The 11,385-nt window shown below is 38.7% G+C and overlaps 1 protein-coding gene across 1 annotated transcript in view; it reads right to left on the bottom strand.

Moving 5' to 3' along the window:
- Positions 1-5,927: 5,927 nt before the first annotated feature.
- LOC106569124 (gamma-1-syntrophin) overlaps positions 5,928-11,385 on the bottom strand; it is a 39,750-nt gene continuing 34,292 nt past the window's right edge. The window contains exons 15-19 of the mRNA XM_045694193.1: positions 10,750-10,821; positions 9,624-9,776; positions 9,186-9,278; positions 7,781-7,891; positions 5,928-7,589 (exon numbers count right to left, since the gene is read on the bottom strand). Of these exons, the coding sequence (XP_045550149.1) occupies positions 7,404-7,589; positions 7,781-7,891; positions 9,186-9,278; positions 9,624-9,776; positions 10,750-10,821 (615 nt within the window). The 3' untranslated portion in view covers positions 5,928-7,403. The remainder of the gene's footprint in view (positions 7,590-7,780; positions 7,892-9,185; positions 9,279-9,623; positions 9,777-10,749; positions 10,822-11,385) is intronic.

Genomic DNA, 11,385 nt, shown 5'->3' with positions numbered 1-11,385 from the left:
CGGCCTTGTCTCATATTGATTCTGGGTTCAAGAAATCTTTCCCCCACACATCATCTCCAGCTCTTTATCTAGACCTTGAAGCACTTACAGTACGTCAACACTCAAGGCCCATAAAGTCATGGGTATAGGACTCGAATAATAATAATAATCCTGTACTGCAGTGGTGGCTGATGTCATTTCAAACAGGAGGACAGGCTCATAGTAATGTTTGGAATGGAACAGTATCTAACAGGATGACAGGCTCATAGTAATGTTTGGAATGGAACAGTATCTAACAGGATGACAGGCTCATAGTAATGTTTGGAATGGAACAGTATCTAACAGGATGACAGGCTCATAGTAATGTTTGGAATGGAACAGTATCTAACAGGATGACAGGCTCATAGTAATGTTTGGAATGGAACAGTATCTAACAGGATGACAGGCTCATAGTAATGTTTGGAATGGAACAGTATCTAACAGGATGACAGGCTCATAGTAATGTTTGGAATGGAACAGTATCTAACAGGATGACAGGCTCATAGTAATGTTTGGAATGGAACAGTATCTAACAGGATGACAGGCTCATAGTAATGTTTGGAATGGAACAGTATCTAACAGGATGACAGGCTCATAGTAATGTTTGGAATGGAACAGTATCTAACAGGATGACAGGCTCATAGTAATGTTTGGAATGGAACAGTATCTAACAGGAGGACAGGCTCATAGTAATGTTTGGAATGGAACAGTATCTAACAGGATGACAGGCTCATAGTAATGTTTGGAATGGAACAGTATCTAACAGGATGACAGGCTCATAGTAATGTTTGGAATGGAGCAGTATCAAACACATTGAATTGAATTTATTTTGGGCAACAGACATATACAACAAAATGCACAATGTGGACCCAGAGGATATCACTTGAAAGTATTAATTAAAACACTTGTTTCCAAAGTGGTCCTCGACGGTAAGAACAATAACACATGTATTACATGGTCTCCATGTATTTGATATCATTTAATTCCAGTCATTACTATGAATTGTCCTCCCCTCACTGGCATCCACTGCTGTGCAGTGATTAGTAAGTGTTATCTTAAAGATAATGTTTGTCAGCTTTGGTCAACACAACATACTGTACACTCTTGATCATTTGGAGGTGATGTCCCACATGATCATAAATGTACTATTACTTTCTGGTATGAAAATATGTACTGTGTTTTTAAACCACAACAAATGGCCCGAGGCGGGTCATGACACAAAAACTCACAATACATTGCATAGTACCGCATTTTCTATTTGCAGCAGCAAAATCACTATAATGGGAGATTTTGGGATCCTATTTCTGGACTGTGGCAGTATCCATAATAACAAGCACCTTATTCTGTTAAGTCCTAAATCATGAAAAGAGACCTGCCATCCTGGGTTTGATGTACAGTACCAGTTAAAGTTTGGACACACCTACTCAGTCCAGGGTTTTTATTTGTACTATCTTCTACATTGTAGAATAATAGTGAAGACATCAAAACTATGAAATAACACATATGGAATCATGTAGTAACCAAGAAAGTGTTAAACAAATCAAAATATATTTAATATTTTAGATTCTTCAAAGTAGCCACCCTTTGCCTTGATGACAGCTTTGCACACTCTTGGCATTTTCTCAACCAGCTTCATGAGGTAGTCAGTCACCTGGAATGCATTTCAATTAACAGGTGTTCCTTGTTAAAAGTTAATTTGTGGAATTTCATTCCTTCTTAATGCATTTGAGCCAATCAGTTGTCTTGTGACAAGGTAGGGGTAGTATACAGAAGATAGCCCTATTTGGTAAAAGACCAAGTCCATATTATGGCAAGAACAGCTTAAATAAGCAAAGAGAAATGACAGTCCATTACTTTGGCTGACCTTCATGTCTTAATCTGGAACATTTCAAGGACTTTGAAAGTTTCGTCAAGTGCAGTTGCAAAAACCATCAAGCGGTATGATGAAACTGGCTCTTATGAGGATCGCCACAGGAAAGGCAAACCCAGAGTTACCTCTGCTGCAGAGGATAAGTTCATTAGAGAATACCAGCCTCAGAAATTGCAGCCCAAATAAATGTTTCTCAGAGTTCAAATAACAGACACATCTCAACATCAACTGTTCAGAGGAGACTGCGTGATTCAGGCCTTCATGGTCAAATTGCTGCAAAGAAACCACTACTAAAGGACATCAATAATAAGAAGAGACTTGCTTGGACCAAGAAACATGAGCAATGGACATTAGACCGGTGGAAATCTGTCCTTTGGTCTGATGAGTCCAAATTTGAGATTTTTGGTTCCAAATGCTGTGTCTTTGTGAAACGCAGAGTAGGTGAACGGATGATCTCCGCTTGTGTGGTTTCCACCGTGAAGCATGGAGGAGGAGATGGGATGGTTTTGGGGTTGCTTTCCTGGTGACATTGATTTATTTAGAATTTAAGGCACACTTAACCAGCATGGCTACCACAGCATTCTGCAGTGATATACCATCCCATCTGGTTTGTGCTTAGTGGGACTATCATTTGTTTTTCAACAGGACAATGGCCTAAAACACACCTCCAGGCTGTGTAAAGGCCATTTGACCAAGATGGAGAGTGCTGAATCAGATGACCTGGCCTCCACAATCACCCGACCTCAACCCAATTGAGATGGTTTGGGATGAGTGAAGGAAAAGCAGCCAACAAGTGTTCAGCATATGTGGGAACTCCTTCAAGACTGTTGGAAAAGCATTCCTCGTGAAGCTGGTTAAGAGAATGCCAAGAGTGTGCAAAGCTGTCATCAAGGCAAAGGGTGGCAACTTTGAAGAATCTCAAATATCTTTTGATTTGTTTAACACTTTTTTAGTTACTACATGATTCCATATGTGTTATTTCATAGTTTTGATGTATTCACTATTATTGTACAATGTAGAAAAATGTAGAAAAACCCTTGAATGAGTAGGTGTGTCCAAACTTTAGACTTTTTCTGTATGTATTTTTTTTATTTTGGACTAGAGTCATATATACGAGTCATGTAGCTGGACATGTATCAGTTAGAATTTTCTTGTGAAACTCCCTTTTTACGTGATAGCTTTTAAAGTGCCAATTCACCCCATCACGTTATCCGCTCCCTGTCAAGTGACTGGTTTTATGGTAAAGTAAAGGGGGACATTCTGACCTCTAGCCTTTTGGGGGCCCTAAGCGAGATTTGGTTGGAGGGCCCCCCACCTCGCGGCAAACCATTTTAGTGACCCCCCTCTTGATGGTGGAGAGAAAATGTGTAGTTTTAAAGTTAATTTCTTGCAATTCTACAAATTCTTCCATGGGGTATAGAGGAAATGTTTCAGTTTTAAAGCAGGTTTTCAGCAATTCTACACATTTTGCCATGGGGGGAGAGAAAACAATTATTTGGCCATGATTACTACAAGTTTAGATAGCTGACTAGACTAATTACCAATCAAAAATTGTTAGCTGACATGGCCAATTGAGTGACTGACATATCAAGAGAAACTGCTGATGTATATTTCAAAATGCATATTTTCACATTTCTAAATTGCACCTGGTGTATTCTACTGTTCTTATTCTCAATAGTAAGTTGAGACCCCTAGCTTCCGGGGGCTCTAACCGGCCCTGATTCTGACCATAGTGACTTCTAAGAATGATGCAGTGCTTTTACAGTACATTCCATTAATGCTTGAAAAAGAATAGCATGCCCATGTTCATTGGTAGATGTTACATTTGTGTTGATATTTTTCAGTTTTATCACATACTTGGAAACTGATGATTGATCTTGCTTTGAAAGCATTGAAATTATAGTTGTTGATATATTATGAGGTTCTATTTTATATTAACATGACAACAGTAAAGCAGATGGTTATGTTGATACTGTATGTTTGGTTATAAAATCATTTGGATTGGGTTTGATTTGTTTGTTGTTGTAGCGCCCTCTTGCTGTCACAAGGCACTGCGTAATGTGCTTGTATGTAGGCTAGATCCAAACTCCACTGGTGTTAGTTCTATGGTTCAACATGCCTTCCATCTCATTCTGATGTAGCGTATAATGTTTGGGTTTGAAATGGAGTTGGTTGATTTCTATATTGGTTATTGTATTTTTGTGAAGAGGTGATACTGTGTACCTTTTTGAATTGTAAGCATTAACACAGAATTGACTAACTAGCACATGCTGTATAAGTAGCAGGGCCTTATGGCTCAAAAGCAACTGTAGTTTTGATAGTCATCTTATCTCTGAAAAATGCAGATGCTCAATTATGTACACACATGAAACTGTGTTGAATTCACATTTACTATGGGTAAAACTGCAAAGTTAATGTGTTGGACATCATTTATGAGACCTAGTCCTTGAGATTTTGGGTCACCCCATGCACCAGATGTGATGTATTATCATATGTACGTTAACACTTGATAGGATTGTTTGCTTCCCCAAATGGTCCCCACAGTAAAGACACAATTCTGTTTGCTTCCCCAAATGGTCCCCACAGTAAAGACACAATTCTGTTTGCTTCCCCAAATGGTCCCCACAGTAAAGACACAATTCTGTTTGCTTCCCCAAATGGTCCCCACAGTAAAGACACAATTCTGTTTGCTTCCCCAAATGGTCCCCACGGTAAAGACACAATTCCAAGCCAATTTTATGGTCTTGCCTTGAATTAATTTGTACAGAGGTGAAACTATTGTTCTGTTTTTTCTTATCAGGCTCATGTTGATATTTCAAAGTGTGCTGGTAGTACATTTTTGAAATTGTGTCAGTTGTTCACTATGTACATGTTTCAGCACACATAAAATAAAGGTCAGTCTTCACATTTTGCCTGTGTTTGAATCATTAATGCCTTCCCAGTGCTGTAGAGTCCCACAGCTACTTACTGTAGCAAGATGCTTTTCTCACCCAAGTCTTTTTAATTATTCCACTTGGCCAAGACTCAGTGAGTCGTGGTTTAACCTTTCTCATCTCATTTCTTTCTGTAGAGAATAAGCATAGCAACAACCTTAACCCAGCACTAGCCCAGCCCTGACTGTAACCTAAAAATATAAATAATGTTGTTTTTTAAAAAGTAACATTGGCTCATTCAGTGGTGATATAAAATACATTATTGACAAGTTTGAAAAAAAATATGATTTGCCACCATCTCTGACTTTACTGTCAAACAATGTATCTATTATCTCAAATCGGCCCCATGTTATAAAATGTTTTATTTATTAAGTAGTACACTATATATTTGTTAATAAAACAGCTATCATTTGCCAAAAAATAAAAGCCACCCCATCAATCTCTTGTTTTGAAGTGTTCCAAGCCAAGAGTATGTGAAAGAGATCGAGGCTGTATGTAAAGCACAACACAGTGCCACTTCAACTTTCTTTGCATAGAATCTACAGCACCACTTTCCCTTTCTACACCTATGTCAGATAACCAACTTGTTATACTTTTCCTCACCCCATTTCATTTTGTCCTCTGAAGCCTTACACTTAGTGAAACTGAAGGGAATGGTGGTCAAGCACATTACTTCATATAGCACTCTGAGTCGAAGCCTTTCAAAATATGTTTTTGGATTAGTTGTCAGACTACAATATTTTAAAATCGGTTTTGACTTTAGAGCGGATGGACGCAGTTCAAAGAGGCTTTTCTAAGCACTTTGGGACATGATGCTACAGTACATATTAGAATCTGCTTGCAATGTGGTTCTTATTGTCATCATTTTTACACTGACATAACAGAGACAGCATCTTTTTAATCATGGGTCAAATTTGTTCATCGTCATTGAACTTGGTAAAGAGAGCATGAGGGTATCAACTATGTATTCTCTGTGGAACACATCAAATTAATGAATGTCCTAATTCTTTTAAGTAATCCCTCAAGTAAACGCCCATATTCATTATTCCCCTTTTGTTAATTTGGATGTCAACCTTTATTTACATCATCAAGATTAGCAGAAAAAATAAAAATGACAGAAAGAGTTTAATTCATTTCAGTGAATTGTATTTAGAGCAATATCTTCCAGTGAGTGCAGGACCAGGTATAGACATTTTCACACAACCACATGTTCTGAATCTGACTGGCTGTGTTGGCTGTAGCACTTCGTCAAAATAATTCTCAATGATTCACTTTGTGAAATCCGTTGTTAATAATCCGGGTCCAGTCCAGGTTGGGTGTGTGAAGGATTACTGTTTGCTGAATGCCTTGATTAAAAACACCTCTCTGACAGACTCATAACAGCACTCATCCCTGTCCTCTCTTCAACATCAATAAAAAAAGCTATGCTTATGTACATCTATAACCTGAGTCATTCCCTCTCTATATGACCCTGTTGTGTTGAAAGGAAATCGTATACAATTTGACATGATGTGATTTATATTTATAGTTGGACTATAACCACGTCATGGGCAACAATAAAACAATTCAAAGGTGCCATGAGGTTGATTCATTTGATATTTGTGTATAATCCACAATGCACACATATTTCAGTGTTTCTTCATTGAATTAAAAGATGTTTTCAGATAAAACAAAACACATAGGTTAGAGAATATGAACTGCTTTCACCTTCATTATACAACCACACAAGGGTGAAAACTACTTAACTATGTAACATTGCAGTTTACACTGCCATGATGCCATCTAATCCATATTTATTCATCTAATCATTACTCATGGTCATTAAGAAATCAATATCCATGAAAAGAGAGAGGGGGACATCTTTTTTTTGTGGCTAATTTACATTTCCAATGATAAATTATGGCAATACTAACTGACCATTCTTACAATTGCTATAATCATCAGAAATCGAATTAAGTCTTCTTTAAATCTTCTTTGGTCGAAAAGAAGAAAACTATTTGTTTATAGCCACCATCCTTATACTGTATGTCTACCTGTTCAAAAAACATCTTCTTAAACCTTCAAGAAGCGGATTGAATATTGTAGAAAACAGTTTGTCTGCTTTGACGCCTTGGCAACACAATCATGTTATGTTTAACAACAGTGTCAACAACACGTGTGAATCATTGTGAAAGGTGCCTGGGGATCTGACCAAAGACAAATTACTGAATTCAGAATGTTTATAATCATCCATTCATCCATCCATTCTATGTCCATTGGTTCTGCACTCACTCATTCGTGTTACAATGTTCTTCGAAGTACAGCGCAATGTACTGGTCAAAAAGTTCACACAGCTAGCTTCCTTTAGTCTGATGAAATATCAAATGTGTCTTTCGGAAGAAAAAAAAAGAGTTCTGTCAATAATACTTCAAATGTTGGCTTCACATGTCCTTGTTCCTTAGACGGCTTTGGATACAGTACAACACACTCGTTTGTGGTCTCTCCTCTGCCTCTCCAGGCCATGATGTAGTAAAAGTGCAGTGTCTTAGGGGAGAGGGGGGACTCGGGAGAGAGGGATAAGGAGAGGGGCTGAGCAGGCTCTGTCAGATGGAGTATTTGATTCTGGATGTCTGTGTATTACAGGAGACACTGGTGAGCGTGGAAACCCCCCCAGCGGTAGTCGCAGCACCTTGACTCTCCACAAACATCGGATCCAGGCAAGCAACTTTGGCAGCAAAGAATGCATGGATACAGTGCAGCACGGCAAAGAGGTTAGAAAATTCCAGCTCCTGTGAAACAAAAGATAGACACTAACTTATTCATGTTTTGGGATAATAATTAATTAATGAATTAAACATTTCTTAAGCATGATTTATCGGTTTTAATTGGTATCGGCTGATAATGGCCAAAGAAAGCATGATAAAATATATAACTATTGGCTAATTTCATTTAAATCAGAGCTACAGCATAGGTTTGTTACCTTGGCTTCAATTGCTTTATTGTCCTGATTTTGGAACAGAAATTTGATCTTGCTCTTCCCATCATCAGACGATCCTTTCAGTTGGGAGAATTTGTATCTCCACAGCACCGCCTGTATAGAGGAAGTAAATACAGTTGAAGGTGGTTTATAAAGAACATTACCTTCTCTTTCTCGTTGTTATCTTATCTATTTCATTCTAATTATTATTATCTGTGGTCTAATCTCATTCTGATTTTCCACAATAAAATTATTCCCATCATGTTTTTTTCCCTAATTATTTGCAAATGTACCAGACAGCGCAAGTTCATAACCTTGGATGATGAGCGTCAATGTCCTGTTGTTAATGATGATTTGAATCTACGAGTAATGATACACTTCCTCCTAATTGTCAACCATTTTGTTGGGCCTGTCTAGACAACGCACATCACCTTGTTCTAAATCAGATGTCTGCATTTTCCAAATGGGATCGGAAGGTTTTAATCTGTATCAATAGACAATGAGCTCTGCCTCTGTGTCACAGTCTGTCTGACTTGGTCATGAATAGAATGGAACTTTATTTGCCCTCGAATTTGCACATGTAAAAGCTTTGGCAATATAAAACTAATGTACATAGTACACATTCCATACAAAACAAAACATCCGTGTACACAACCTACAATCGTAAGCAACACATTTTCCCCTAGGGGCTTCACACAGACCTGAACACTGAGTGCATAAGACAAGGCCGGTTTTCTATCTGATTGAATTATTAAACGTTCCCCACCATGTGTATTGTTTTACAATTGCAGTTTAAATATGAATTGTACTTTCATGCTTGTTTTGGTCAACAATACCCTGCCTGTCAGCAGTTGGCTAGGCTGCTGTGACACTTTCTGGGGAGAGAAAAACCACTTGCTTTGCTGGGTAGGAATTAGGCCAAGAAACACAGGGAACAATATAGCTGTCGATGCGTCCTGTTCATCCACATTATGTGTTCTAGTGGAATAGTTATTGTGGCACTCAGACTTGGCAAAAGGCCAAAGTCAACTGCAGGCAGAATGTAAGGGATTTGGGCTGGAGGGGACCAGCCATCAAAGCAAATGTGCTCAGTCTATCAAAATGCACACGGTGCAGAATAAGTTAGGAACACCACAGAGTAGATTTGAATGGTAAAACATTTCTACATCTGCACATAGATTTTTTTCTATTGTGTTATTGACTGTACGTTTGTTTATGTGTAACTCTGTGTTGTTGTTTTTGTCGCACTGCTATGCTTTATCTTGGCCACTCGGGAGGTAATGGCGGCATGGTTACTTCTACTTTTAAAGTAACGCTAGAGAAACTCAGTGTTAATGTCTACGTATCCTTCATCTACATGTATGACTTCTAGACAAATGAACGTTGATGTACCGGTAATGTAACTTACTTTTGAAGCAGCATCGAAGCAGACAAAGCCCATGCTGAAGTCTATGGTCAGCCCCATCAGGTGGCTCTCCATGATGCAAGCGTATGTTTTACACTGAGGAGAGGCAACAGTGCATGATGTTAGTTACAAGATGCATATTTAATAGACAGCATAACCTTCCACAGGTTAAACATGTCAACTGAACATACATCTGTTGTGAGAGGATGACTAGGCTTGGTCTGTATAGTACAGTATGTCACGGCTTCTCTTAACCACTTTTCAGTGTTTCGCCTACCATTTTATAGACAGGATGTGCCCTCCCGCCTGGGCTCTGCCCCACTCCCAACCCACCTAAAATAGTTTGATTTGTTTCAAGTGACAATTTTGATGACAGAGAGCCTGGATGTTGCTTTGAGGGCATTGTACACCGCCACAAAATTGGTTTAGGAAAAAGTGTACCTGTATTCTCTCCACCTCCAGGAAAGTAGCCATCTGAAAGGCTTTTTCCCAGATGAGCAGCTCGCACTCCAGCTCTACGCTGTAGAACATGTCCTCCCCACACTCCGTCTGGATGCTGAAGCAGTGCTTCCGCTTGTCCAAGAGGTCACTGTCCTGAGAGAACCACGTTAGTCATACCTGCCATCGCACCTGGGTTCAAATGGTATTTGTTTTCTTTCAAATGCTTTGAGTGGTTTTATTGAACCTGCCTGGAATGCCAAATGGGCAGGGTTTGCACTTTTGTACTATTCAAATTAGTTTCATTGGCCCTGGCAAGCTCAATCATAATCAAGCACAGCTTACGTTTTTGAAATGTTTCACATATTATTTGAACCCAGGTCTTGCTGTCATGCTGATAATGCACACAAGGGACAATGAGAGACTCATACTGTACTGTAAACAGATAAGAAACTTGGATATACACGGAGGGGATGTGACAGACATTGGCTGGAATTTTATCAACCTGCATTGTGCTTTTTCAGAAAAGCTGTTTCACATGTTCAGAAATGCTGTTGTGGATGTGTAATGCAGTGTGTTATGGTTGGAAGGGAATAGTTGACACTTACTATAGGAATCACCAGTTCTGTAGGTCGATTGACCAGATCAGTCAGTATGTGACAATGAACCAGGCTGAGTGAGAAATTAAGAGGTGGAGCTGCAGTCGCTGCTGTGAGGATTTCTAAATCAAATGTCAACTCCTTCCACCCACCTGAGTCACACTGCTGTGCATAGCAAACACACTTGTGAAAGTGCATTGCAGAAAAGTTCAATGAGCTTTATTTGATTAAATACCAGCCAGAGTTTTAGAAAGTATAACCGCTTCCAATAGTAGTATTGTGAGTTTTGCAAGAAAATAGCTCAACTGCAGCCTTGCAAAGACGCAATGTGCACTGCGTAGAAACTGTAGTAGAATATCCCCACCTTCTATGTCACAACTCATTCTATGAAAGTGACGAAGGACACATACTGTAGCACAGATCTATTCTCTTTTTAATGTGTCGTCTTTCAAACACAGACACGGAGATTTGTTACTCAGCACTTCCTAAATATTTTACTCATATCTCCGTTGTAAAAGTTGTTGCCTTACCTTCAAAACTTTACACATGATCTCGTACACGGTGTAGCTTTTCTCTGCCCTGGTCCAGTCCCATGTAGTCACCTGCAAAATTCCACATGAAATACACCTTATAAATACACCTTACACGTCATATTTTATTCATAAACTACACACACAGGGTAATGAAACCCTGCTTCCACTCTGTATTACAAAGAAACGGAACATTCTCCACTATGCATCATGACTTTTTTACTCTATTCAGATGGATCCCTTTTAAATCATTTGAAGTGTAATTACAGTGGTCTGTTTCAGTTGCTTTAACTTGAATCTTTTATATTCCAATTCCTGCACACACTGTGTTCACATGTTCAAGCTATAAAGCTACATCTATCCCAACATCAAAAGGATATGTTTAAAGCTAGTGACAAGCGTAAACCAAATGTGCAGTGCAAAGTCTCTAACATAACCATTTAATTATGATTTTAGCCACAGACACATGCAGTTGAGGAAGTCATTCAAACTAAAAATAGTCCCTTGTTCAATAGTTCAGTTTAATACCAGCAACACAATTGTCCTAATAACTCCTATTCTGAGTTGTACCTATATCCACAATTACTGATATGGTTGGCATAACATAATTATATTAATAATAATAAATCAAATGGC

This window comes from Salmo salar, chromosome ssa14 (assembly GCF_905237065.1).
Source record: "Salmo salar chromosome ssa14, Ssal_v3.1, whole genome shotgun sequence".
Classification (NCBI taxonomy): domain Eukaryota; kingdom Metazoa; phylum Chordata; class Actinopteri; order Salmoniformes; family Salmonidae; genus Salmo; species Salmo salar.
The sequence above is the reverse complement of the archived record's forward strand: the minus strand, read 5'-3'. Positions and strand labels throughout refer to the sequence as shown.